This window comes from Alternaria incomplexa (assembly GCF_024043165.1).
Source record: "Alternaria incomplexa strain BMP 0042 chromosome Unknown scaffold_6, whole genome shotgun sequence".
NCBI lineage: Eukaryota > Fungi > Ascomycota > Dothideomycetes > Pleosporales > Pleosporaceae > Alternaria > Alternaria incomplexa.
In genome coordinates, this window is record NW_026249855.1 from 1,385,580 (window position 1) to 1,412,964 (window position 27,385).

Here is a 27,385-nt window from a genome sequence, read left to right on the forward strand (position 1 = left end):
CTAACGTGCCTCTCGGCGGAGATGCCCCGAAGTTATTACCGGGTAAGCACTGGGGTCGCGGGGTACCTGGAGCAACCCCGGACAATTTGATCGACAAGAACATTGTTCCGGAACTTCCTGCAATCGCGCTTCTTCGTTGCCCAGTAGCGCGTTCTTGGGGCGGTGTTTGCCCGCGCGTGTATCCTGGATTTGGGAAGGCGTTCGTGGTGACACGGGTGAGGCTCCCTGCAAAACGTGGTCAACCGCCACAGCGTTGGGCGAAGAAGCACCGAACGCGTCTTGAGAGCGTTAGACAGAGTTGTAATCAATATCACGAGGTACCAGCAACCGGGTCGATGCTCGCGGTGATGTGCAAGAGTTCAGGAGGTGGCCGAGGAAAGCACCGAGCGGGACGCTTGCCTGTTGCGGCCTGGAACAGCAGCTAATAATCAGCATTACACGGGAAATCTGTGCTCTCCAGAGAATCTTCCATTCTTGCGCGAGGTATAGGACAGTCTAATGAAGGCTCCGCCGTATGTGTGTGTGTGTCTGCCAACTTCATCTACGATTTCTCTTCCAACGCCTTCGCATCAGCCTCCTTAGGTGTTTGCGTTCCTGACGCAGCTGTCTTCTCACCTTCCACCACCTCAACATGATCCCCGCGACGACGGCCCTTGCCAGTGATGTCGCGCCACATACCACCGAAGTTCCTGGCTAAACTCTCACGGCCTTCCCATAGAGGATATACACCAACAGCCATAGTACTGCACATCAGCCAGATGATGCCAACGATGACCCATCCTGAGAAGAACGACTGACTGAAGATGTAGCCGGAACCATATAGAGGCATTGGCCAAAGTACGAGAAGAACGAGTGTCAGCGTAGCGGTGGTGATCTTTGCAATCTTGGAGGCGCGGAACAGCTTGGCTTGTTCGGCGGCTTCGGCTTCTGGGGAGAGGGCAGCATGGCGGCCGTGCACGGCTTCGATATCCATGTGCGCAGCTGCTGTAACATCCGAATCGTCGACAAGGCGAATGTTCTTCATTGACACCCAGTCGTAGTTGTCAACTCCGAAGATCAGGGTCAGGACCGGGATGAAGATGACGGGCGAAAGCAGTGCGACAACATTACCAGCCAACATTGGGTTGTTGGCGCCAGAAGTAGCGACAGTGATCACACCGTCGTTCAGCTTGGAGGTGGTGACGAGCCAGGCGGTGATGCTGCAGCAAAGGCCCAACACTGGCGACAAAGTGGCCGCCCATTTGTTCTGACCCTTCCACATCAACGTGAGGGTTGCTGGAAGCACCGCAGACGAAATGATTACGCCCATGAAGACGTACAGCCAGCCCATGCTGATACCTGCGTACCAAAGTCCCGTTGAGAACGCAGCCATGACAAGTCCAAATCCACATACACAGACGTGTGAAGTATAGACGAGACGTCGGCCACTCGCGCTGGGGTTGATGTAGGTTGCGTAGATGTCGTATGTCAAGATGCTGGAGACGGCAATGAGCTGGGCCGAGAAAGCTGAAGTTACAGCCATGAACACAACCAGGAGGGTAGCCACTGCACCTCCAGATCCGAGGAGAGCTACAGCAGCATACGGAAGGGTGAGACCTGCGCTGATCGATGCTTCATCCATGCCGTTGGGGTAGGTAGGGAAGTATTCCGTGCTCTGCAGTGCAAGCGCAGCAAGGCCCATAGTGGTCGCGCAAAGCCACTAGTATCGACGTCAGAACGGATTTGAGATGAGCATGAATGGAGAACGTACTGGGATAGCGAACCAGGAAAGACCACCAATGATGTATCCTGGAAGAGCATGGACTGGCGATGCAGCAATAGCCTTGTTGTAGTCTGACTATTGTCAATTTCTGATACCATTCCATGTAGAGGAACACTCACATCCATTGTCCATGAAGACAGTTCCGAAGTTTCCAATGATGTTGATAACGAAGAAGATCGCGCCATCTTTGCTCCTCATCGTAAGATAGCTTCCACCAGCGTTACCGGGAACGGGGGTGGTTGCCGAAAGCTCCTGCAGACGATCGTACACTGCTTTGGGCGAGCCCAGCCTGTCACCAGTGGCATAAGTCGTGAATGCGAAAGTAAGAAGGATGATGAGGAGGATAACGGTGTGGACGTAATCCGTGAGGAACGTAGCCTTGATACCACCAAACATGGTGTAGACTACGACACCCAGGGGAAGTAGGAAACAGGCTGCGGCTGTAGGGACACCGGTTAGAGAGCTGATGACGGCAGATCCGCCAGTCAACAACATGGCTGTCACGAGTATGTTGGTGAAGAGGCCGAACGTGATATACACGAAATGCGTGGCCTTTCCGTATCGAGCACGCACAGCTTCAAGGAACGTCTACGGGGTGGTCAGATCTGGATCTACGATGGCTAGGATATGCTGCACTCACATGAGCGTTAGGAGCTCGCCTCTTGAGTTCGATCGCAACGGTAGCAAAGAGTAGGATCTGTACGGTAGCACCAGCGGCATACCAGAGAGGTCCAGAAACACCTGATGACGTTAAGATTTGTTAATTTCATGTAATGCAGTGTCGAAACGTACCGTAGCGGAACGCGACCGAAGAACTCTGCAACAGGGTAGCTGCCCAAGTCCATGAAGACACTACTGCTGAAGCTACCAGACCAGACTTGACCGTACGGCCGGCAGTCGAGAACATCTCCGAAGTCTGCACTTCATTGTTGTAGCGCTTGAGGACCCAAGTGGTGAAGACCTTGAGGTTGTTAGACTGTGTCGCTTGTAACCATTAGCTAGAGGTACACATACCATGCCAAGGGCGAAGAGAAAGCCAACACCGAGCACGATCCCATAGCCCCAACCCTGGCCAAGGGGAGAAGCAGAAGGGCCAACAGGAGTACCGCCGCCAGCCATGTCGAGAGATGTAGCTTGTTTCAACGTCAAGCTTCAAAGCGTTGGCTGTCGAACCATTCCAGCGGGGCAGACGACGTATCTATACTCCAATGCATCCCCACGATTCCCGTTTCCCGGCTTCAGCTCGGTCCCAAGACTGCTATCTCGAGCCTTTCAACCGCACACAACCATCTCGTCGATTGGCAATCGGGCCGGCACATGATTGGTTACAGATAGGCGCATGTCAAGACTAGGTAACGTGCAACGACGGCCAAGACTGAAAACCTCGTCTTCTACGCAATTTTGAAGCTTATATTAGCAATGAGGTCTTGTTGTAGGGCACTTTCAGCTCTTAGCCGACTGGGCGTTGCATGATCGCTCGCCTATGCTGATAACGAACGGCCTTGCAACGGAGGTGCATCGCGCTTGCCTCGTAGTGGCGGGCAGGACCGAATGGCTCAGCGGAGATTTTCTTGCTCAGCTGTGAGTGGCTGAGATCTGTGACTTTTTGCTTGGGCAGCCAGAGCTGTGTCTGGGCGTGGAGATGGTGGGCATGTTGGAGGCAGGTTGGGGTTGGTGGTTTCGATGAGGTAAACAGGAGAGTGAAGATAAGCGATGGTGTGGTAGCCAATGAGCACGCGCTGGCGGTGGAGTCCGAAGTCGGCTTGCATGAGAGAACCTCTCTGGTCCGGCTTTCTCCACGGTAATGATCGACCTGCATCTTCGCAATGTTGTCGTTACTCGATAGCTTCGACACATACGTGCTTGTTCGTCTTGAAATGGCACTCCAGCTGAACCGTGGCCGTTCGCACATGTCTGTGAGACCAAAGCTTTGGATCCGGCATCCACGGGCCTCCACCCGCCATCCTTTGCCGCCGTAGCCTTCCATGTCGCTACGCGCTCAACACCTACAATTTCGTGAGGACAGCATGGATTTACTCTGGCTCTCGCTAGGAGAATGCATAGTACCGGTGTGCGAATAATAGAGCAGAGCTAACATCTAGGTATACAATGTACCCTCGCATTCGAAGTATCGAGGCTACAAGAGTCGTTCGATTCGATTACTCAAAACAGCGGAGCAAAATGATACGAAGGACATTTTACAGAGCCGTTACGCCTTGCGACTACAACGGACTTTTCTGGACTTTACGAAAAGGCTTGTTGTTGCATGCACGAGGCATTTATATTGGCGTCGCGCCATGGACAAGCAATATGTTATTGGTACCTCATTGGGCTTGCCCACGATTGCACAAAGTAGTATCTCGCACTTGTTGTGCGTGGTGAGGAGCGAGTGACCCGACTCACGGCTCGGTTGGCGTGTCTATTCGCCAACGTTCGATGACCACGAGCAACTACCCCGGCCTCTTTCCTAATTAGGAAGACAGTCAGCGGGAGCTTCGGATGTCAAGTGCATATATTCTGAAGACTTGAGCTCTTTTCTTAGTTTACAGACTACCACTAGCATCATGTTTTCCATCTTGATACTCTCCACGCTTGCACTCGGTGCCATTGCGCACACCACCCCAGACGGATGTCCGCGCAAAGTGGGCGCGGAAGGCGTACAGGTTCGCATACCTCCAACGTTCAATACCACGGATCATGCCCATCACGGCAGATCATGGCGACCACCACCTGTCGGGTTCTACTTCCAACCATGGTCGATGATTCTTGCGTCAAACCCTCAGTACGCTGCGATGCGGAACGTGCAATACGACCCAACTCCGATCGACCCCTCTGAGCCCAATGGACTGGTGAACGACCTCTTCTCATTCCAATTTCCAGGCAACGACACAATCATCACAACATATGGCATCGATACACCGCATCCCTACTTGCCAGCAGTGCTAGATTTTGCAGCAACCGGAATCCTGACCGGGGCTACCTGCCAATACAGCATCTTGGTTTGGGGCTGCGACGCGAACAGAGTTCCATACTACGCGAGCTATTCGACGGCAGTGGAGTTCACCCAAACGCCCCCAGGTATCGACCTGATGAGCACGAGTGACCAAGGACCTGATCAGGGAACGATCGATGCCGTGCTGACGGCATTGAAAAAGCTGGACAACGAAGAGATCACGAAGTATGTTGCAGCGTTGGAGAAGATGGTGCAGGATGGGGGCAGAAGAGGCATGCCTAGGGTACGTATTCGTGTTGGCTTGCTTGTTGGCACCTGTTGACGTAGAACTGCAGGCTACATGCGACGACTATTGCAAGACGAATCAGGGCCTGATCGGGATCGGAGGCTGAACGCTGTGGAACTGAGCTGACGAGGTCATGCTTGATCGTTCTTGTCGAAATGAATAGCGGCTGATGTTTCGTGTCGCGGCTTCTAAAAGGCGCATGTCTATGTTCAAATGATCAACGATAACATACATGTGACGCCGAGTAACAATGGCATAGAATGTATTCGCTTTAGACCTCGCGGTATACAGCTCTGTGATGCCAACATCTGTATTTGCAGCTCAGTCCCAGTTGCGTGTGTGATGGAAGTCGTGACCGGCGCAGTGCGTTCAGCATTCGCTCCTCCGCTGTGGGTCACGCCAAGGCCGCCCGGCAGTAGCGCCAAAAAAGTTCAGAACTGGTAGATGCAGGCAGCGCAAACCTCGACGAACACCGACGCGACCACATTCCGTAGATACGATCCAAATTCCGACACGATGGCGAAGCGCAAACTCAACGAGCACGACGTGCCAGAGGTGACATCGAGCGACGAGTCGCAGTCCGAGCCCCGCAGCTCGCCCGAACCCACACCATCCACTACAATCGCGACTGCGACTGCAACCGCTCCCACACCGAAGAAGAAGAAAGGCTCTAAGGCCAAACCTTCTGCCGAACCAGTACCTATAGTCGCCTCATTTGCCGAACTACAACTCGAGCCCCGTCTTCTGAGAGCGATCCGCGACCTAAAATGGGCATCGCCAACGGCAGTACAATCTCAAGGCATACCATTAATACTAGAGGGACGCGACGTCCTTGCGCGTTCGGGGACAGGTACTGGAAAGACGGGAGCCTACCTTCTCCCCATCCTTCACAAGACGCTGCAGCAGAAAGGCCAATCGCTCATCCTGGCGCCCACTAAAGAACTCTGCTCACAAATCGCGACGGTCGCGAAATCGCTCTCACAACACTGTGGGCAATCGATTCGGGTCCGCAACATCGCTGGCAAGGAATCAGATGTCGTCATCAAGGCAGCACTCGCGGACAAACCAGAGATCGTCGTCGCGACACCAGCGAGGGCATGGGCAAACATCAACAGCTCGGCCATGTCAGTCAGCGACATCAAGACGCTTGTCGTAGACGAGGGTGACTTGATCAACGGTTACGGATTCGCAGACGACATGGAGAACATCGCCCGGGAGATCCCTGTTGGTGTCCAGAAGATCGTCCTTTCAGCGACTCTCTCGACGGATGTTGAAGCACTTGGAAGCCTGCTCTGCACAGATCCCGTTGTACTGAAGCTCCAGGATCTGGATAAGGACTCGCAGAAGGTCAAGCAATACGTGCTGAAGGTGGCAGAGGACGACAAGTTCCTCCTGCTTTTCGCCATGATGAAACTCAATCTTGTCCATGGAAAGAGGTAAGAGGCACCGGCATGAACTATGTTGGGGAAACTCACTGACTTTCTCCCTCTAGTATCGTATTCGTTGGCGACGTCGACAGATCATACCGCGTCAAACTCTTCCTCGAGCAATTCGGCATCAAGGCGATCGTTCTCAACTCCGAACTCCCGTTAGCGTCTCGAACACATATCGTGGAGGAGTTCAACAAAGATCTCTACAAGATCCTCATTGCTTCGGACGAAACCGACGTCGTTGGTGTGCAAGACGAATCGCGACCCAAGAAGAAAGCGAAAAAGGACAAGGAGACCGACTCCGGCGTCTCTCGCGGTATCGACTTCTTGAACGTCAGCTGTATAATCAACTTCGACTTCCCCGGGAACTACAAATCATACTTCCATCGAATTGGACGAACAGCACGAGCCGGCAAATCTGGCACCGCCATTTCGTTCATTATCCCGAAGGACAAATACCGCAAGCATAAGCCCACTACATTTGCGGGATGTGAACACGACGAAGAGGTTCTCAAGAAGGTAGAGCAGCACCAAGAAGAGGGTCAAAAGCTGGAGGATTACCAGTTCGACATGAAACGATTAGAGCCGTTCCGATACCGGTTCGCAGATGCCCTGAAGTCGGTGACCAGGATCGCCATCCGTGAGGCACGTATCAAGGAAATTCACATGGAGCTGGCAAAGTCGCAGAAGCTGTCTCGATACGTAAGTTCATCCGTATCATTCGCTGCTGGCTCATCCTAACATTGTAACAGTTCGAAGAGAACCCTGAAGCGCTCGCGCATCTCCGCCACGACCAAACTCTCAACCATCCCGCGAGAATACAACCCCACTTGCGACACATCCCCGATTACCTCCTACCAGGAGGGAAGAAGCCGCAAGATGTTGGCTTTGTCGGCCTGAACATACCAAGGGCGAAGAAACAATATACCAAGGGCAAGGGCAGGAAAGTGGTAAGGAGGAATGGCAAGGTCGACCCTTTGAAGACGTTCAATGCGAGGGGTAAAGGAAGGAAATAAGGCATTACGTCCTCGGCCAGCTCCCTTTCAATGTCATTCGTAGACTTGCATCAGATCTATGACAAAATACATCAGCGAGCTTTCCTTCCAATGATCGTGCCATCTACAAGTCAGCCATTCGTGTCCATGTGGCCACCGCTCAGTACTTCTTATCTCATCTGCGCATACATAATGGGAACACCAACGAAGTCGAGCATCATGCTAAGGTGAAAGAATTGGGTATGGCCATTACGGCGCCGATGGACATGTTCTTGAGCATGGGCCTTCATGTAATGGATGCATCCGCGCTTTCTCTTCGCATTGGCCTTGCAGATTGCATGTCGGTGCGTGGCACGTTGTAATATTTGGTGTCGATGCCGTACTATATCTGGATGATGGGCGCGGCGGTGCGGACCCACTAGATGGCGCGTGACCGATGCCGCCTTCCGCTCCTGCCAATCGTCCACCCCTCCACACTCGAACACTCTTGCGCACCCACGATCTATTGACGAGCGCCCTGCTAATATCGTCAGCGCGCATGCGACTTATCTCACACGCCGAACTCCTTTCCAACACAACCGAGATATCGCGCCGGCGACCCTGGCAGCTACGCGCCGCGCCTCGATGCCGCTGGACCTATGGCTTCAAAGTCGCGCTCGATGGACCATCGCATCTCCAGTAATCGCGCTTACTCGTCTGTGAAGTAGCGGTGCCCATGCGACCGTGTAGCGAGAGAGGATGCAGAATGTGTGTATTGACATCCAGATACCGCAGCCTCGAACCCACCCGAATCGCGAAACTCCCGCATACGCTTCGATCGAACACTGCCACTCGGCATCCGACGTTCGCCATCTATTGTCTCACGATAGGAGAAATCCGGTACCTACCAGACCTATCACGACATTCCAGATCATCAGACTATAAATGGCACCTGGTCACGTAGGAGAAGTCATTCAATTTGGTCATATATAACGTATTTGATAATGGGAAAGCCAAAGAAACGGTACGCTCACGTGCCGAACCTCGTCAGAGCAAATATGGAATACTTCGGCCGTTAGTTTCGTGATCTCATACGGGCAGCCAGAATTCTCGCCGATCGAATAGGGTCAGGCTATTCATCCGCATACCACCAGGAGGCAATTACACACGCTGAGAAGAAAACCCGCCCGATGACCAGTTGTTCGAAGAGAAGGCGGTCGAAGATGAAGGAGTATACGCCAGGATTGGCGCATGGTTTTCCTGCGCCCAGCAGCTGATCAGTGCACTGATCTGGTCTTCGCGAACTCGGCCAATGTCTTTGACTTTGACGTTCATCTCAATTGGATACACCTTGCCAAATCGGATGCGAGACTCTCTCCTGATCCTCTCGTTTGGCTCAGCAGGCACAACCTCGATTGGCTCTTTGATCATGCCGCTTTCATATTCGCCGGGAATGTAGCATGATGCAGGATCAGTCCCGGAAAAGTACACGATTGTATGTTCGGCTGGGTTGCATCCGTCCTTAAGAGTTCCACGACCAGAATAGGTACCAAAACCGCTAAAATGGATCAGCGCTCTATCGCGACTTCCGATAGTTACACTGAATCTTACCAAGCGTTTACGAAACCCCGCCTCACTTCCACAACAACAAACCGGCGGATATTAGTGTGTGCGGTCTGTCCGAACCGTATCACTGTGTATGCTTCGTCGTTGGGGTACTGTACGGAGGTGTCGCTTGCTGTCTCGGTGTATAGCATGGCAAAAACCTTTCCCACCTTGAAAAACTCTCGCGCTTCCTGACCAGTTCGCATTCGATAAGCTGACTTGGTGTTAGAGGAAATTTGCGAACGTCTCGATGTACTGACCAATGTCTAGACGATCGTACCACCCAGTCTGTGGCGTGCCTGATATGAACCCTTGTAGCGTACGAACGTCTTGGGGAGCTGAATAGACCAAGTCAGTGTCTGCTTTGCTGCCAGATGACTATTCCACCATACCTGGCTCGGGCATCTGCGGATCTGTCGCTGAGTCTTGTCTGAGACGCGTGTCGGGCGCGTGAGACTCAGCTTGTTGGACGTAGGCTTGAGGCTGTTGGCCCCAATGGTAAACAGGGCGTTCTAGAGGGGTCAGCGACTGGATGTCAGCGTGAGACGTTTCATAACTGACGGTACTGATCGTATGTAACATAGTAGTAATTCTGGTGTTCGGGGCTCCACGTCCACCCTTGGCCGTTGTTCGCCATGTCGGGCGTTTTCACTGCGACACTGAGGCTCAAACTGGGCGAATTCCTAACCTTGTCTGGGTACACAATCGAATTGGAGTCGCTTTCGAGGCTGGCTCGATATACCTGTGCGGATGGTTAGATATCCCTGCAAAGTGTCACTTACTCTCGCGGAGACTGAAGGTATGTCTTATATGCGCAAAAGCTGGGAAAGCGGGAGCATTGCGGCTCTGCTATCTCATAAGGATCAGCAGAAGAGGGTGTGATGCGCGCCATGAATCTGGAATGGCACGACTCCACCTCCGCAACAACCTGCATATGCGCTGTATCTGCTTTCCTTGGGGATGTCGAGCAGGCGCGTACTGTACAGAGACGCTTTCGACGCGCAACAAGGCGACTTCTGGGCTAGACCAGTTTTGCGTTTTCAAAACCGGCACGGCCCACGCATGTCCTGTGGAATGGGCTTGTACCTCCACGCACCAATCACCCGCACACAAGTATTGTCACCAGATAAGCCGGGATGCTGCATGCATATGCTGATTTGCTTTGTTGTGTTACTACATCCGAGCACAAATCAATTTCCGGCTGCACGGCTTCAGCTCCTCTCATGTTTGACAACCGGAACGGACACACGCGCTTGCTGGTCCGTGGACCTCACGGCCATTGATCTGCCACCCACGGTCTTATAGGGGACCGACAGGCCTCGGAACTTGACAGGTGTTCATCTTTGCCAATGCTCAAGGGGAAGGCTGAGCACGTTGCAAGGGTCGTCCTTGAGAGCCATATCATGCTGTCATTTCGGTCATGAAAGACCACTTGATCCCCCGTAAAACCAATACTGATCAGGTTTTCTCCCATCTACACCTTGTTAGAAACGTCGAAGCGAGATGGAAGAGCACTTTCCGACCGAGGTCGAAGGAGCATCTACGACACAAACCCAGCAAATTCGAGCTAGTGTCGAGGCCCGTTTGGAGAGCTTGTCAGAGTTGCAAGATCAGCTAGCTTCAGCTAGAAGGCAGCTACTCATTACGCGTGAGCAGGTGCGGACTGCAAGCCGCAATGTTCGATTAAAGCGGGTGGATGCTGGCGACGCTGAAGTCATTTTCATGAACCGACTACGTCAATTCATTAACGAATCTGGGGATGGGATACCGGAGACTATACTCGACGCCTACAACGCTGTTGCGCAAGCCCGTGACATTCTAGGAGAAATCGAGGAGGATTACCTGCAAGCTGAACGCGACCTTACCGGGGCTGAATGGAGATTCATGGATCAAGAGAATGGGTTCTATCAATTCGATATCTGGAGCATTGTCAATCAGGAGGATTCCGAAGGTGTGGCTGCTTCTCAAGATCAAACGTATGATCTTTCTTCGCATCCACCACCGTCGCAGTCGTCCCCGCCGACCCCCGGTCCCATCGCATATGCAGCAGGGTGGTTCGATACAAGCCATGTGCCCGGCACACCGTATTCTGCTCATTCGCCGTCCTTGCGCTCTGTGGTCCCTACTCTGGACGTCACAGCTACGCCTATCCCCACGAGTGAAGTATACTTCGCTAAACTTGCCGAGGTAGAAAGATTACGGAAGGGTTTCGACCAAATTCGGCACAACAAGGCATCTGATATCGTATGGCAAGAGGGAGGGGGAGTGCTATTTGCTGATGGAGTCGAAACTGCTGATATTGATCCCGCAGCCCCCAATAGCGATTACTTCAAGATTCTAAAAGAACTCTCGGCTTGTGAAGCTAGCGCTCAGCAGCTGAAAGTAGCAGCTATGTCTGGAATCCGAGAAGTACCGGCTTGGGCTTTGGCAAGACGGAATTCCGATCCAATGTATGACCTCACAGCTACACCACCATGTTCAGCGTCGATGCGACGAACACAGACCGAGAGTGCTATCCATTCGATCAAGGATGATCCTACAACGAAAGAGAAGATTCGGGACTGGTCTCTCACATATCTTAAAGTCAGCGCTGTACAGAAGTGCATCTACCTGAACGCACTAGAGGATCGTGAAGTCGCCAGTTCAACCGATGAAGATTGGAGGGCGCGGGCAACACGATTCTGGAGCAACGATAGCGTCGATGAGGTCGGGGGTAGGAACGAGCGTTGTGATACCTCTACCATTGGAACGAGTCACGAACCTGTGTCTTGTCGCGATGGAGACGTTGTGGAGAGCGCACCCCCTTCTCCTGAGTTGCAATCACCACATCCAGAAGAGATGCGCACATGCGATCGAACAAATGGCGGTACACAAGGCTCTGAGCTACGCGAGATGCCAAAAGAAGATGATCGGGATGCTTTGTCGATATCATCTCCGTCACTATCGCTGTCACAGCATCATCGGTTGGATGATACGGGAAGAAAGACGGGCTGCCCGATAGTATCTTCCAATGGGCGATCTCCGGGTATGCGGCAGCGAACAACTGAAGGTGGCATTCCGGTGGATGATGTTGCCGAACATACCCGATGTACTTGTCCTCCTGAGTACAGCGATGCGGCTAAACGGAAAGACAGCGTCCAAGGCACAGATATGGATCATCATCCTAGCTGCGCGATAGCGGTCAGGCATAGTCTCGATGTTCACACGCATCTTCCAGCGCAAATATCACGGGGTCTTGAGGAGACGGTTACAAAGACTTCAACAAACTATGAGCATTGCGATCTAACACAGCCAAGGCTTCCTGCTGATGTTCATCCGCCAACTCCCGCCGACTCGGATGTTGCGAAACCCACACACGTTCAGCCAACTTTGGATAGTGAGACCCGGATCACCTTACCGAGTCCTCGTATGCACATACCTCTATCATCTACTCCCGATATTGAGGCGACGCCGTACTTCGTCGAGACCGCAATTACGTCTGATGCTCAACCAACATCAGGGAGACGAAAGAGTTCGAACAGCTGGCTTGGCTGGCTTCGTGGATCTAAGAAAAAGAGGAGTAAAAGCACTCCATCAATCGCAATGCACCGTCCAGGAGTTCATGCACGCAAGCAGTCAGTGGCGTAACTCGCCCATCTACCCCTGTTCCGACAGATGTCAGCAGAATTGCTCGGTTAGTCTTACCTTTCATCTTCTTGTAATTACATGTTACCAGGAATTGTTCTAATACTGTATACTTTAACAACTTGCGATTACGAGAGCACATTTCGAGCATGCAGATATCGATTTCGGGAGGATTACTGGCTTCGCTGGGGGTTCGCGATTGGTTATTCCTTCATCTATCCGGTATCTCAATACATCTACTGGTTCGTCTGCATGTCATGTTAGTCAACCCGAGACCTCATGAAACGCCAGTTTGCCCACGTCGATGAGCTGAAAGAGGAAAGTGGTGGGTCAATCCACTAGTTGCAGGCGTCATGCGAGCTGGTACTCATACCGACCACACTGTCGGGCTCAGCTGTTTGTCTCCGACGGTGGAGATGATCAGCAGGACGCATACTTACGTGGGAGTGGATGCCTTGCTGACCCGGTGTCAGCACATCGGAGCCCGAAAGTAAGGCTACCGTAGTTCTTTCGGCCCGATAGAAAGACAACTGCCGGTGTTACGGACCCGGCGGGGTGCCACGGATGCACAGCATCTGTTACCGATAATCGCCAACCGCGCGGTACGCTCAATTTGGAAGGAGTTGCAAAAGCTCGCCAATGGCGTATTGATAGGTATCGTATGTGAGCATGAGCTTCGGGATTGACATGCGAATACTATTGGCCGTGATATGTAATCAGATGGCACGGCAGTTGGGTAGTCAACATCGATTTGTCACTTTGCCAGCAACTCAACCGCGGAGCAAGATCAAGAGAACGACACGGCATCGCTTGATGCTGCCTCATGTACCGCCCCATCGACCGGAGTTCCAACGGGCCGCCGGACCCCACTTGACCCACCGCGGCATGCAAGAAGGCGCCTAGCTCCCGTCTTACACGCCGCCCTAGCGACTGCCTGAAGGTTAAGGCCAAACGAGTGCATGCAGCTTGTAGGGCTGGGAATACCGTCCGACCCACTCATTCCGGAAAGATATACTGTTCACAGCGCAAAGCTGAACGGCATGCACGCAGCATCGTACGCGTGACTATAGCCTGCAGCATGCGCCAGCTGTTTGGCTACCCGCGCGCTGCCGTATAACCGGTTTTGCCGTATAACCCCGCGCGACGTGGGCACAATGTCGCTTATTGCCTTATTATCAGATTGGCCCTATGTTGCGTCTTGGTAACTGGGCATAGGCAGGTCTTACCACCACGTATCTGCCTGTTTGGCTGCGATAGGTCACCTAAGTCTGATGGCGTCGGTAAACGAGATACTCCGCGACAGATGAGTGAGGCAGCCATCTCACTACGGAGATGACAGTGACACTTGCGTCTCCCCGCACGATCAATTGGTTGCTGTTCTCGTGGCAATAAGCCCATCCAGACTGACCAATCATCTCCGCGCTAAGACATCTATATCGGTGAGCGACGCGACACGGCTGAAGATACGGCTGAACGGGCTACGAAGCCTGCTGGTCGATAGTACAGTGACCAGAAGTCTGAAACCTGTTGGCTAGCAGCTGAGTATTGTACGCGAAACGGATGAAGACTGGAATGTGACATGGATGAAAGGGTCAATTCCAGATTGGTGTGCTGGTACGAGCGCGGCCGAAAGGCTTGCGGCTCTGCTATATATCGACTGTTGATTGGTGGATAAGATATATCATGAGATGTGCCTTGGAAGAACGTGTGACTCATGACCAGATGCACTTGCAGGAAGGCTTGCAGGACATGTGCATATTACTAGGGTATGCGTTTGTACCCCCAAGCGGTGGCTCAATACATCCATGTCGTGGCTGAAGCATCGTCAAGCTTCAAGAGAAAGTTCTACCGCGGCTTAGTCCGCGACAAGACACGTGGAAGCGAAGCTGATAGTCAAGAAAAACAAGAGTGTCTATTGCATGGAAGGTAGCAAAAGGTAGAGAACTGTCGCTTCACATAGCTTCTCGAGACACCCCTCATCGTATTGCTAGTGTTCTTGCGTCTTGGTGGAACCTCAGATCATATCCATCCATCAGATCTCATAGTACATTTGGATCGCTGGCATTAGGGTAGTTTTAGTCTTCATCGTTGTGCTCCGTTGAAAACTCATGCATTATTAGTAAACTGTGTTCTGATTCGAGCTGTGCTAGCCGATTTAGGGCAGTTTCAGCAGTGGAAAAATTGGACGACCTCAATTCCAACCATGCATCCTCATCTGGCCAGGGGTAAGTTGCGCGACATTCGGTTTGGACTAAACCTGCCGGCCAGATAAACCCTAGAAAGACCCGCAAACTCGACGCACTCCGGCAGTGTACAATATAGTGAGACGGCTTTCAGTGAAATACGCCGATTTGTGGTTGTCCGCAACAAGGGCGAACTCAGTCAGTGCATGTACGTATATCATTAGTAATTTTCGAAATATACTAAACTCCCTCGACCGATACAAACGTATAGAGGTCGCGGCGCCGCGAAACCCGGTATGAGAATAGGTGATCACATCATCATTCATACTACGGTAGTCGCACCTAATCAACTTCCAGAGGATGCTTTAACAAAATATTCCATCCAAGTCCAATCCACGGAAGAAGGATACCTTAAGCTAGAGAGTCGTGTCAATAACGGTGGAGCCTTTGTTGTTGAGGATGGTGATACTAGATCACCGCTATCTCATTAAAGAATACTTTGATGCTGCGATGCAGGCATAATGACAGGAACAAGAATATGTGCCACATGCAGAGTACCGATCTTTTCCTTTTGTAGTTTAGGCTCTTTGCTCGCGTTTCCTATTTGGAAGCGCTGCACCATACGCAGTCCTCCAACGTCGTTTTCCTCGTTTCATTTAGCTGATCTCATTTCCTACTTCTCTTCTTAGTATAGGCGTATCGCGCACATATTTATTCTTGACTGGTCCCTAGGTGAAAAGGGGACGAGCTTATTGGCTGAGTGTAAGACCAGTGTCGCTTCACCTTCGGGAAAGTTTGCGGGATTTCATACTTATGCTGTCATGGTATGATAATGCCGTTCTTCACTTCGCATCAGGATGTTTCCACCTGGATCCTCGTATCACCATAACGCGCTCTATGAATCTTTCGGAGCGGCAAAGCTGGGTAACCGACGATTCGAAAGAAGTACTGCGTAGGTCGTGTTTGGTGGGGTCGATCCAGAACCAGACCGCAGTCTGAGTCAAAGGCGCATTCTATTCTTTCTGTGTTTGGTGGGGTGATGCCATCCAGCTGTGTTGAAACTTGAAACCGCAGCTTGCCCCACATTGTCTTGTAAGGTTTATCGATAAGCAATTGAACCGCGTCGTGGGCCTGTGCTGAACGCGTCAACCTGGCAGATGACGACCGACCTCTCGCTCACATCACCAAGTACCACCATCGCAATCATCGTAATGGGACACCAGGTCAGACGCCCTGTTATGGGTACTGGTTGCTCTGTATCATCAGAACGTAGCCAACTTGTGAGCATACTGCCCTAAAGTGAAATGGACGCGTTTTGGAGCAGATTTCGTACACCGCGAAAGCACGGCACGAATAGGTATCAGCACCAAGCCATAACACACTGAACAGGCGCAATGGTACGATAACACGTCAGATCAGATCTATGAAGCGATGTCTGACACTTTGACAGGATGTTCGTGTTGTCTGCCCAATCTCTGCTGTCTCTAGTACCTACGGTAGCTGAGACCCACCACATCCACACCAACACACCAACTATGGCTCCGGAGTGGCCCAAGATCCGCGCTTTTAACTTGAAGGCAGCGGAGGAAGAGGAACGGCGCCATCGGGAAGAAGAATTCGCTCAGTTCTTCCTAGAGAACAAATTCGAGGACATTGTAGCTCGGGGAAATTCCATCTTCTTTGTGTGCGCAAATCTCGAAATCTGGTCCCATCCCATCCCATGGTACCGCGATGACCCATCAACGACGAGCCACTCACGACTCCCGCTACACACACGAGATACACGATGACTGAATCCGCCTATTAAATATGGAAGGGATGAGAAAGAGGGTAGCTCGGGGGAGATGGATGAAGCTAAAAGTATGCATCGCGTCTTCCGAGTACACTGACTGCACCGTTAACATGCGCAGTCCGCGCCAGTCCACTGGCCAGCTGAGCTGGTTTGAAAGCACGTACATCCCTGTCATGTGTTGACCTCAGCGGTCATTGAGCAGTACAAAGCCATCAACAAAGTTTGGCTTCTGGATGCCAAGAAAGAGACCGCCGACAGTCTCGAGTTCGTTGTTTATGCTGCCACCATACACGACAGCAAGTCGCTCGGCCGAGACCGACTGGAAACGGCGTGCCGAAGTATCCGCCATCATATCGAAATCGCGCTCCTGGTGTTACGACCACCAACGGAGCAACGGGCAATCGTCTTCGATATAGCGCCAGGCAGTATCGTCACTTTGAGAGGCCCGCCCTCTGGATCGCGAGTTATGTTACCATCCCCACACGCGTCAGTGCCGCACAAAGCCAACTGGCGGTCAATCGACCTGTCGACCTCCGTCATGCAAGGGGTTCCCAAAGACCTCAACCACGAGCTCGCCCTTCTGCAGTACAGGATCGGGCGATACGACATGTCCATTACGTTTGGTGCCCTCCTCCTCAGGGACATCCGCAATGAGTCCGCAACGCTCGCTGATGTCGGGACGAGATGCGACGCCCTGAACGGGCAGCAAAGGATAATCACCTCATTTTCCGACAGTGCCGGATACCGTGGGGCCTACGTCAATGCTAGACCCTCTACTTTGCGGCTTTTCATTTCGATGTAGGCTGCAGACCAAAGTTTTATTGTGAGTTCTGGCATAATTATTATTATTTTCGAGGTACCCTGGAGCCCACATCAATACCAAATCTTATACTTTGCAACGTTTTGTTCTGATGTAAACTACAGACTAGGGATTTCCTTGAACAATAATAACTACTTTGATGCTTACATCAACTCAGCATCTTCATAATTGCGTATCGCTGTTCCGATGTCGGCTCCAGGCCTGTTCGGATTCTCCATGTATCATGTGACTTTGTCCGATTTCGAGCTCTACCCTTGGTGGTCCCTTGTTACTGACTTTGACTCCAGAGAACAAAGCCATACGGGCCGATGTTGCTAGCCTCCAGAGTGACAAGGACAAAGCCATCACCGACCTCAAGTCAGCCGCCAACGACAACCTCTGGCTTGCCCACCTGCTCCAAGGAAACGCCACAATATCGATGTGACGCTTTTTTCTTATGAGAAAGCAGACCAGGCCCGCGAGTTGGCGAGGTTGCAACACGCGGCCGCCGCCCACCTGGTTCAAACGCACAAGGACGACGTTGCTGATACACACCTGAGCTTTGACCGGAGGAATGACGCGGCTCGAGCGCATGAACGCGGCGCGATTGAGCGGATATGCAACGAGACACTTGAGAAGATGAAGCGTTTCGCCGAGCAGAAGTTTTCGTACAACGAGTTCATGCACGAGCGGGCAGAGATCAAGATTGAGCGCCGAGTGAGTGCTGAATTCGATAAGCGCCTCCAACCGCACAAAGCCCACGAGTCGGAACTCCGTGAGCAGATCTATAAGCTCGTCGACGCGAAGTACGACGATATCGATTCCACGATGGTTACCTTATGCAACACTGCCTTCGCAGACGGCGAGCGGATCGGTCGCGACATCGGCTTCAAAGCCGGCTTCCGTATGAAGAGGACCCTGGAGGAGCTTGAGCTCTCAGGCGGAAACGTCCCCATCAGCGTCTGCGAGCCTTGGGTCCAGGATGCTGTCGACGAGGCCGCCGCTATGAGCCTCGAGGCGACCCGCACGAAGCCCAATCCTATGCCGACAACCTACGACCAAGCATGTGCCATCCTCAAGAAGGATATCGTCAAGCAAAGATTGTGCATCAACGCTTTGGTCAAGTCGTTGTTGACATCCAACCTGGCCATGCGCCTCTTGGCAATCTCCCTGTCGATAGCCAAGTTGACGACGAAAGGCCTAATGACCATGACGATCTTCTTTTGACCCTGCCTGAAGGCCCTGCACATGGCCTGCCTCTCGTTCGAGACATTCCACCATTCCCCGCACAAAACGGCGATGTTGCCGGCTGTGAGATTGAGACCGACGCTACCGCACTCTGCGGTGATGAGTAGAATAAGGCACTCGGAGTTTTCCAAGAACTTCTTCTCGATGGCTGTTCGGTGCTTCGGCAACACGGTGCCATCGGATCGAAGACATTCAACATTGTGCCGCATGCGTAATCCCTTGTTGATGATGCCGAGGTATCTGAGATGCTGGGAGAAGACGATGATTTTGTCTTCGGGTCGCTTCTTGATGAGGTTGTAGAGCATGTCCACCATAGCCGTGACATGTGGGGATTCAAACACTTGCGCCTCTGACCAATCCGCAAGTTTCGCCAACCATTTGACTCTCAGTTCTGCCGATGTCTCGTGTTCCTCGTGGATGAATGGGTTGAGAACTCTGGCGCTGATCGCTTCTGTCGCGGCTTTGTTCTCTTCATACCCTTCGTCGACATCGTTCTCGGCATCCCAATCAGGTCCCTCTGGGTCGTACTCGTCGTCCGCAGTCAGGGCCTTTGCTTTGCCCTTACCTTTTGCCACCTTCTTCAACGCTTTTTCCTGCCGCCGGATGGCTTTGTCCTCCTTCTTCTCGTAATCCGGCACTAGGAGCGGATGGAGGGAATATACTTGCAGCATGAAGTAGGAAGACTTGCTCTTGACGGCTCGCGTATGGGCTGGCCGACATTGCTCTTCACATCCCTCGGGAAATCGCCGCGGACGCCATTGCGGTATTGCACCGCAAGAACATGAACAACACTGTTAAATCGCCACCACCTTATACAAGAAAAAGACTAAACAGGTTTACAGACTACATTAAGACAAAAACTTCTAAAGTAGGCAACCTAACGTTAACGTAGGCTCTAGGCTGTTTAGCTTTTCCCTAGGTTAGCGCGCTGAACTTGTCACAATCATCTCTCCATGTTGGTCGTGGGCTCCAGTGATGGACCGTTGGTGTTGTTTCCTAGTTGACTTTCGGCGACAGGTGCCGGGTCGATTAGGCGGCAGCCTAAGCTACGTCACTGTCTTGGCCCGCCCCCAGCCAAGCATCCCGCCCCGCACACACCTGGATATTATCAGATATCTTCAGGAACAAGACGCCGAACATCGCAGCGACTACGGGTTCACCTGACTTTTTGTTCTTTACGATAGCTGGCGCGGTCAACTATACACATCCAAATCGACAGTTTCGAAATGAACAAAAGGAGGTGAAGCATGAGAGACATATCATTGATCTATCTCAAGTAGTCATCGGCTCTGCTAAAGACACCGGATAGTAAGAGCAGCTGCGTTCAGGCAGACGGCAAGAGGGAAGAGCAAGTATGATGGCTTTGTGCAATGTTCAGGCCCAGTCAGCATCGCTGTACTGCCTGACCTTCTCCTCGACCCCATGATGAGCCCAGAACCGGCGATAGTTCTCCTTGCATCCCTCCCAGATGTCGTCATCGAGAGGGATGATCCCGCCCTCACACTTTTCGTATTCGTCGGCGCCGGGGTACTCTTGGATTTGCGGCTTGCCTTGCACTTGTTGCGGCAACATCATATGAGATGAGCGGGGCGGCACGATCGGGTATGGGAGCTTCTGTATCTGGCGATAGCGACGGGCGTTCTTCGAGTGGTTGTGGAACTCGGCCTCGGTAAGACACAAGACAAGATCGAGGATTTGCATTATCTATGGCGGCTTTGTTCGCCTTGTTACCAGATTACTTCATCACTTCCTAGCAGAGACGGCTTCGTGCGGGGTCAAGTCTAAGTTGACGGTGGGGCTGGAGGGCTTTGTGCAGCGACGGCCTGGACAGCGGCGACTTGACGGGCGTCATAATGCAGAGCCATCTGGGTGACTAGATTCGTCAGTACATTGTAGACTTTCGCAAGTGAGCTGGAGTGACTTACGGTCTCCTGCCGCGATGGCTTGGAGTGCGGCGACGGAGGGGTTGCCGGACAAGAGATACCCGCAAGCATTCGCAACGTGGCTTGTGGGTCACTGTCTGGCTGGACGAGTCAGATATCGCCCCGTCATTGCATACCGGTCGTCACATCAGGCCCACAAGGCTGCATTACAGAGGGCCCACCCCGAACACTCTAGAGCCTACATCAGGACAAAAGCTTGCGAAGTTAGTAACCTAACGGCTCCGTAGGCTCCTGGGTGTTCAGTTTTTCCCATGTGTGGGGTGGGCCGGCAGTCGATGAACGGCAAGCTGTAGGCAATCCTCAGCATCGATGTTTTGTCGCTTCAGTCGAGAGTTACGCCGTTCAGGCATCTCAAGTGACACATTCTGGCTACAGATGTGATAACCTTGGAAGTTTGCTCCAAGTACTCGCCTGGAAGGATCGTAACAGTGCCCGGGGTTGCCTAATAAGAGGCAAAACGCCATTGACGAAGCCACCTGATATGTGATTGGGGAACAGAGCTGCCAGGAGGGTAGCCTGGTTAGTTGTGCGGGGCCACATCACAACAGTTGGATGCGCTGCATGCGCAGCTTCGGGATAATCACTTCTTCCTATGCCACATACGCGTCCATTCGTGTTTGCTACTTTCCAACCCCCACCGATCGCGATGGAAAAACGGCAGGTAGTCATCAGTTAGCTCCCAGGCAGCGGTGCAACGGGGCTGCGTCGGCCGGGCGCGAGCGCGGGACGCTCCTTCCGCGCGCGCTGGGTCTCGGCTGCTGCCCCTACCGGAATGCGTCCCACCAGAACAACTTCACCGGAATTCTCAAGCACGGAAGGACCTCTATGGAACAGAAAGCGCTAAAGGAGATCGTCTCTCGTGCCTATTTTCGGTATAACTCTATTTCAACGTCGTTTCCACGACGAGAGGAAGCATTAGAGGTTTCTTCGGCATGCCGGAGCTGAAGTGCAGATGACGCATGTGAAAGCTTGAGGGTGTCCGGCTCGGCTGCAAGTAGCCCCCGTGCAGCAAATTGGATTTGTTTATTCACGGGTTGGAGTCTCATCGCCCTACCGAGCCTCCTGGTCCTTGTTTGATTGCCTGCTGCCGTCAGATAAGTGACGTTTGCGGAAGCTGGCTAATGTCCTTCGTCCATCATCCGTCCAAATGAGCTCACCGAGCCTGCCTGGGTATCGATCTCGCTGTTCTTCATGTGTATTCCATGTATATGGCATGCAAGGTTGCTGCAGCCATTTGTCGGATATGAGGGTTGTGGGTGCGGGGTATGACTGTAGCCTTCGCGCAGACGATAAGACATTGTGTGCGGCAGACTGCAAATCACTTCCAAGCGCATGATTCTGTCAAAGCGGCGTTGCTCAATCATAAGTATGACGCGTGGCGGACGCCGATGCGTCGCAGCTGTACGTCAAGGCTGCGGCATGACTAGGTGATCCGGTTGGGTACTGCCTGCGAGACTCATGGCTACGACCTATTGGCTATGACTGTGATTGTACAGGTGTAACGAGGGCTGCGCGATATCATTCTTCTTGTCTGTGATCCATAGGTATGCGTTGCGCGGGCATCGAACGGTCAGCAGGTTCCCCACAGTTGTGCGGTCTTTCTCCGACGGTTGCTGTTGGCTCCAGTAGTCAACGTGTCAGTACACTATAGATGTTATTTATAGCGAGAGAATTCGTTCCATAGTGGCTGCATGTAGATGCGAAAAAGAGAACGTGCTTACTGGTATTTTTGAAACGGTCCTGCCAGTACACAAACCAAGAAATGTCTACCGAACAGACTCCCGGCTGTCGAGACGCCAACCTCAATGAAACTTATTCTCTATGTATACATCGAGACAAAGGGAAAATACGATAGCAAAACCCGTCTTGATGTCCAACAAAGAACCCTTTTACATATTTATACACGGTATCGTATAACAACGCTAGCGAAGTTCAAGGTAGTTGAGGCGAAGGAAAAGTGATCACACCAGACAGAAGAATGCTAGGCACATTCTCCATGCTGAGTGGCTCTACATGACGAGACATCTGTCTACCAACGACGGTTGATCAGCTTGTGGCGACACCAAGTCTGGATCCTGTGATGGTGGCGGTCGTTCTGATCCTGAGCGCTGGCGATTTGGGCCGCCGGTATGGCTTGGACGCCTTCTGTATGCATCCGGGGTCTTGGGATCGAATACAGGTGGTGGAAAGGTGCATGACGACATCAAAGGAGTCCCAGTATCGGTTGTTGAAATTATTGCTGGCACCGGCTCGATGTCCTTGAGGTCAGGTATGGTGTGGCGTCTTAAAAGTGGTAAGGTCGGTGTTGTGTGGAAGCTGCCGCTCTGCCGTATCGGTGTTATGTTGTAGCTTGTTGGTTTCGCTCCAACGCCCTCTGTGAATGATATCGAGCGAGCATAACAATAATAGTGGCGTGTACTACCATCTTTATCTGGAACAGTGCTCTTTTGTGATGCGCGTGATCTTGGCGATTGCGATGTACATGGCGAGCTCGAGGCATTTTTTGTTGCTTCAGCAGGAAGCCTAAGTGGGGTGCACGCTTCATCTCTTGCATCGTGGGAGTCGCCTAGTTCCATGATATTGGTCACCAGTGCAGTATCGGATACACTAGATAGTTCGAGACCAAGCATCATTTCATCTGCGCTATGTTGTTCGCGACCAGACGGCGTTTGGCTCAACCCGTCTTTGGTAGACTTGGTTATGTGTTGATCCGTGTGATTGATGGAAACCGTGGAGTCGCCAGTGTGGAAACGTTTTGAGTAGTCTTGAATCAGAAGCCATTTGGTGTGCTCCCACCATATCCGTGTGTCTGTGAATCCAAAGTCATGTATCGCCTTCAGACAGAGCTTTAGAAGAGGCGAAGAGTCCACCATCTCGAGTAGCCACTCATCGATATCGTTCATTTTCTCTACCCAACGCAAATGGTTATGTGTCTGGTGGAACCGACCGACATTATTCGTGTTGAGCAACATCAAATCCCTGCGATTGCTCGGGCGGGAGTGAGATTGTTGGAATCTTGCATCTGCTTTGCGTGTCGACATCAGAGCTTGCTCTGCTAGAAAGTCGGATAGTTGCGTGCCACGGCTGTCGCCCACTTCATCACCGGAGGCTGTGAGATCCGCTATCATTGAATCGGAGTTAGTATCACCTGTCATGGAATGGGTTGTCAATTGCAGGATTTCCAGGTTGTCTGCACTTCGACTTCGGTCCAGCGTTTCGCTTGGCACAAATCTGTTGTTCAAAACTTCCTCAACGAACCTTGTTTCTCTGCGAGAGTATTTCCACTCTAAGGTATTGTAACTGGCTTCGGCTTCATCGTATCCTGCTTCTATGAGGCCATGTCGGTCTCTTAGTGAAGACGCGTCAACGAGAGCATCCTCAATATCTTGCGGTAGATTGGCACCTATCCCATTGAGATACTGCCGTAACAGATTGAAAACGTGGCCATCCTTCGCACTCGTCTGTATATGAAGATCGCGGAGTTCCTGGCGCTTCGCGGCTAAGGAGAAGCGCGTGCCCACCAACTTGTCACGGAGATCCCGCAACGATTGCTGCTCGATATCTAGCTTCTCAGATATCGCACTCCGTGGTGCTTCCGGGACAAGAAATGGATGAGGATCGTCTGCTGTGGGCAACGGAGGAGGTGGAGGGACGTTCATCTCGGCGAATGAGATTGGCGGCGGCGGTGGAGGATAGACCATCACGGGTGGAATGCTCGGGCGAGGCTGAGCGGTATCGTCTTGACCATCACTGCGATCGCCATGCACCTCAATGGCTCGAGAACTTGAAGAGATTGGAGCATCATGGTCAACTTGAGATCCATCTGGCGATACCACTGAACGCGTTGGACGTATAAGATCTGGCGAACCCGGTGTCCCGGTCCATTCCTTTGACGTCGCACTCTCAACGATAGATGCTATACTTGTTAGAACGATCCGTAGTCGTCAGAATGCCGGAGAGCAATATCCACCGGGAGCAAGTAGTTCATACTGACCAGTGGCTCGTGGTTCGCACTGCATTCCTGGAGAGACATTGAACAATGCTATGCTCGGGTACGAAACTAGACTGAAAGTGATGCATCCCGGACAGCAAAACGCGGCGGCAGCGAACGTATTATCCGTTTGTAATCTCGCCGGCGCCCCGTCACCGTGCACATTCGCTGATGCGCACTGATCGGCAAGGAGAGTCCCGAGGGTTGCTACTTGCTCCCGAATTGGCGGGTTCGACCATGTGGCACATGGGCTCCATGCACTGGCTGATAACAGAATAAAAGCAGCGTTCATTTGTGAACGGGGCGGGTGCAGAAGCGTGCTAGTGGCCGTGCTAGTCATCCTCGGCACGGGCACATGGGCCATCGCCAGCCTGTGGCAGCCCGGCACTCGCGCCAACCGTCTGCACCTTCACTCTATCGCCATCTGCAGGAGGGTCGCGTCGACATCATGTCTAATACAATAGAAGACTTCGCGTCGTCGCATGTATCTACTATGCGGCTCTGCGCGATCCAGTCATGTGGCAGTATGTACATAAGCACCTGCAGCGCAGCGTTTCAAGGTTGTATCGTCTGAGTTGTCGCGCGCGGACAATGTGGCACCACTGACGGCATGGCTCAACCACAACAACTAGCACAGGAGTGGAACAGCGAATTTCAGAGATACGTGATTCCGTTTTGGGATAAGAACTATGGACGTTACTATTGGCAGCACTATATTGAAGGTCCGTAGCCGACCCTTACTGGTATGCGTAGAGGCTGACTTGAAATAGGCCAAGGTTGGACATTCTTCGACTGGGCTCCCGTCGGATGGGTTCCCGCGGCGGCGCATGCCGTTACCCCGGCTCAGTCTCAAGTCCAGTTCCAGCAGCCGCATATACGTAGCGACTCTGTACAAACTGTCACCGCATCCGGGGGTGGGCCTGCCCCTTACGGACGTGATGGGCGAGGCGAAATGGTTTACGCGACCTATAATCCTACAAATCCACTACCTAGCAGTCACTTCGAGACACTGGATCCTTGTCAGGCTCCAATCATCTCTAGAGACCACACATGCTGACCTATCGTAGCCTTTTACGTCAGGGGCAGTGCTTTCTTTGAGGAAGGGAAGGTTAGTAGTAGGCCTATGAAACGAGGCAAAGATCATTGACAGTCAATCAGGTCTTTTCAGTTCTCTTCACTGAGCCAGCGGGTACCAACGCCCTGAACGGGCTGAATCCCATGGCCGACTACAATACCAACTTGTCCAACAATACCAACCTGTCAAGGGTCAGATTCGGTGAACATGTACATACCCAAGTACGCAGGTTCATCGTCGTTAAACGTAAACGAGAGTTCTGCTTCGCTGTGTACGCGATTCTCTCCACGTTCTAGACTGTGAAATGGCTAATGTTCGGCAGTCCAATATTCACCTATTACGGCCAAGCCACCACGAAGCGTGGAGTACATCCTGACGAGCATGCCATTGCCTATTCGCTAGGACAGCAACCACAACTTGTACAGGGTGAAGCGCCGCTCCGGAAGGTTCCCATCCCAATCGAAATGGAGGAAAACAACAGGGCGCTGGTCCCGGCCTCCAGAATTTACTTCGCCATCCACCACCCGATTCAGTACAACGTCAAGGTGAAAAATCTCGGCCACGTCCATCCAGATTATCTTCCCACTTTCCTTGGCTACTGGAACCAGGAGAACACAGACTCACAGGACGACCCTGATGTGGCACAAAACCCAAACAATACGGACAATTTCTAATCCGCGACTTCCCGAGATATCGATAGCTTCTTTCTCAGGTTTGATCAAAATACGTTTTGATTTTGTATTTCTTACCATAACGATTTCATTGCTATTGTTTCGCGCTTTTTGTTGACGTTTGATCGCACCATGTTTCGGTTAGTCGAGGTCGTTTCCGCTCAAATACGCTGCTTTCGAATGACGATTTCTTCAGTAATAGCTATCTGCGAATGAAGTTTCCGGTATTTCTCGCTATATCTTCCCACTAGTTCACTCGCGACTGAAGGCGTATCGTTCAGTGTGACCCAGGGTACGCCATGTGATATCTCTATTTGGGCTGCTACATGTTCATGCAAATCAACGATACAAGACCAACCCGGAATCTTCCCGAGTGCATTCATGCCCACCAATACCTCTACCACTGTTCCTTGCCCTTGTATCCGTTCTGTGCATTCGCCAATTGTGTAAGGATTTATTGGGCCTCTTGTATGTTGCTGGGTGCGTTTCATCCATTTGCTGAGATGCGAGCTAGGAATGAAAGAAGCTGTCTAGTTTGGAACCGGGTGGAATGCTTTGTACACCTGTAGAGCCCCTTCAATACTTTGCACAAGACCGAAAAAGACCGTAAGGCAAAGCACAGTAACCGCAATCCAGAGAGTATACCACTGAATTCGGTTCCTTCTATCGTACCAGTGTTGTGAGATGGAAGTAGGCTTTGGTTGATCGAATCTCTCTTTCAAACTCATCAGTTGATCGCGCCAGTAACTAAATTTTGCAGCACGGCGATCACTCCAGATCATGTTGTTTCGATCGAGCAGTGAAAGGTCCAGGTGTATGACGTCTTCGCCTTGCGACTGTTGGGATTTCAGCCATCTTCGCGACTCAGCGTCCTGTCGCGGGAATAACAAGTCCAACGTTCGGAGCGTCTCGTTGACAAAATTGTGGGGGAATATGTCACTGGTCTGATTAGCGATAGAAGCAGAGATCTTACTTGAGAACATGCCTGTCTTGATGTTGCAAGAATGTCGCGTGGTGGAAGATGCAGATCCTCCGCTCGTTGTCGATTA

At 52.1% G+C, this 27,385-nt stretch overlaps 8 protein-coding genes across 8 annotated transcripts; 5 read left to right on the plus strand and 3 right to left on the minus strand.

Moving 5' to 3' along the window:
* Positions 1–541: 541 nt before the first annotated feature.
* On the minus strand, positions 542–2,881 carry J4E90_005036 (uncharacterized protein; the record flags this gene model as incomplete). The annotated part of the gene is made up of 6 exons (XM_051434594.1): positions 542–1,699; positions 1,751–1,833; positions 1,882–2,350; positions 2,403–2,503; positions 2,555–2,723; positions 2,777–2,881. 6 exons carry the CDS (start codon positions 2,879–2,881, stop codon positions 542–544), a joined length of 2,085 nt encoding a protein of 694 aa, XP_051291850.1.
* Positions 2,882–4,851: 1,970 nt separating this feature from the next.
* Positions 4,852–5,107, plus strand: J4E90_005037 (uncharacterized protein; the record flags this gene model as incomplete). Its single annotated transcript, XM_051434595.1, has 2 exons — positions 4,852–4,998; positions 5,051–5,107. The coding sequence occupies 2 exons, from the start codon at positions 4,852–4,854 to the stop codon at positions 5,105–5,107; spliced, it is 204 nt and encodes a 67-aa protein (XP_051291851.1).
* A 410-nt stretch (positions 5,108–5,517) lies between these two features.
* DBP9 (ATP-dependent DNA/RNA helicase) lies at positions 5,518–7,447 on the plus strand (the record flags this gene model as incomplete). Its single annotated transcript, XM_051434596.1, has 3 exons — positions 5,518–6,437; positions 6,494–7,133; positions 7,184–7,447. 3 exons carry the CDS (start codon positions 5,518–5,520, stop codon positions 7,445–7,447), a joined length of 1,824 nt encoding a protein of 607 aa, XP_051291852.1.
* A 3,066-nt stretch (positions 7,448–10,513) lies between these two features.
* Positions 10,514–12,188, plus strand: J4E90_005039 (uncharacterized protein; the record flags this gene model as incomplete). The annotated part of the gene is made up of 2 exons (XM_051434597.1): positions 10,514–11,723; positions 12,145–12,188. 2 exons carry the CDS (start codon positions 10,514–10,516, stop codon positions 12,186–12,188), a joined length of 1,254 nt encoding a protein of 417 aa, XP_051291853.1.
* Positions 12,189–16,352: 4,164 nt separating this feature from the next.
* On the plus strand, positions 16,353–18,635 carry J4E90_005040 (uncharacterized protein; the record flags this gene model as incomplete). The annotated part of the gene is made up of 3 exons (XM_051434598.1): positions 16,353–16,472; positions 16,812–17,343; positions 17,878–18,635. The coding sequence occupies 3 exons, from the start codon at positions 16,353–16,355 to the stop codon at positions 18,633–18,635; spliced, it is 1,410 nt and encodes a 469-aa protein (XP_051291854.1).
* A 102-nt stretch (positions 18,636–18,737) lies between these two features.
* J4E90_005041 (uncharacterized protein) lies at positions 18,738–19,327 on the minus strand (the record flags this gene model as incomplete). The annotated part of the gene is made up of 2 exons (XM_051434599.1): positions 18,738–18,747; positions 18,774–19,327. 2 exons carry the CDS (start codon positions 19,325–19,327, stop codon positions 18,738–18,740), a joined length of 564 nt encoding a protein of 187 aa, XP_051291855.1.
* A 703-nt stretch (positions 19,328–20,030) lies between these two features.
* On the minus strand, positions 20,031–20,650 carry J4E90_005042 (uncharacterized protein; the record flags this gene model as incomplete). Its single annotated transcript, XM_051434600.1, has 2 exons — positions 20,031–20,360; positions 20,582–20,650. The coding sequence occupies 2 exons, from the start codon at positions 20,648–20,650 to the stop codon at positions 20,031–20,033; spliced, it is 399 nt and encodes a 132-aa protein (XP_051291856.1).
* Positions 20,651–25,200: 4,550 nt separating this feature from the next.
* J4E90_005043 (uncharacterized protein) lies at positions 25,201–25,961 on the plus strand (the record flags this gene model as incomplete). Its single annotated transcript, XM_051434601.1, has 4 exons — positions 25,201–25,312; positions 25,361–25,609; positions 25,658–25,698; positions 25,749–25,961. The coding sequence occupies 4 exons, from the start codon at positions 25,201–25,203 to the stop codon at positions 25,959–25,961; spliced, it is 615 nt and encodes a 204-aa protein (XP_051291857.1).
* Between the last annotated feature and the right edge of the window lie 1,424 nt (positions 25,962–27,385).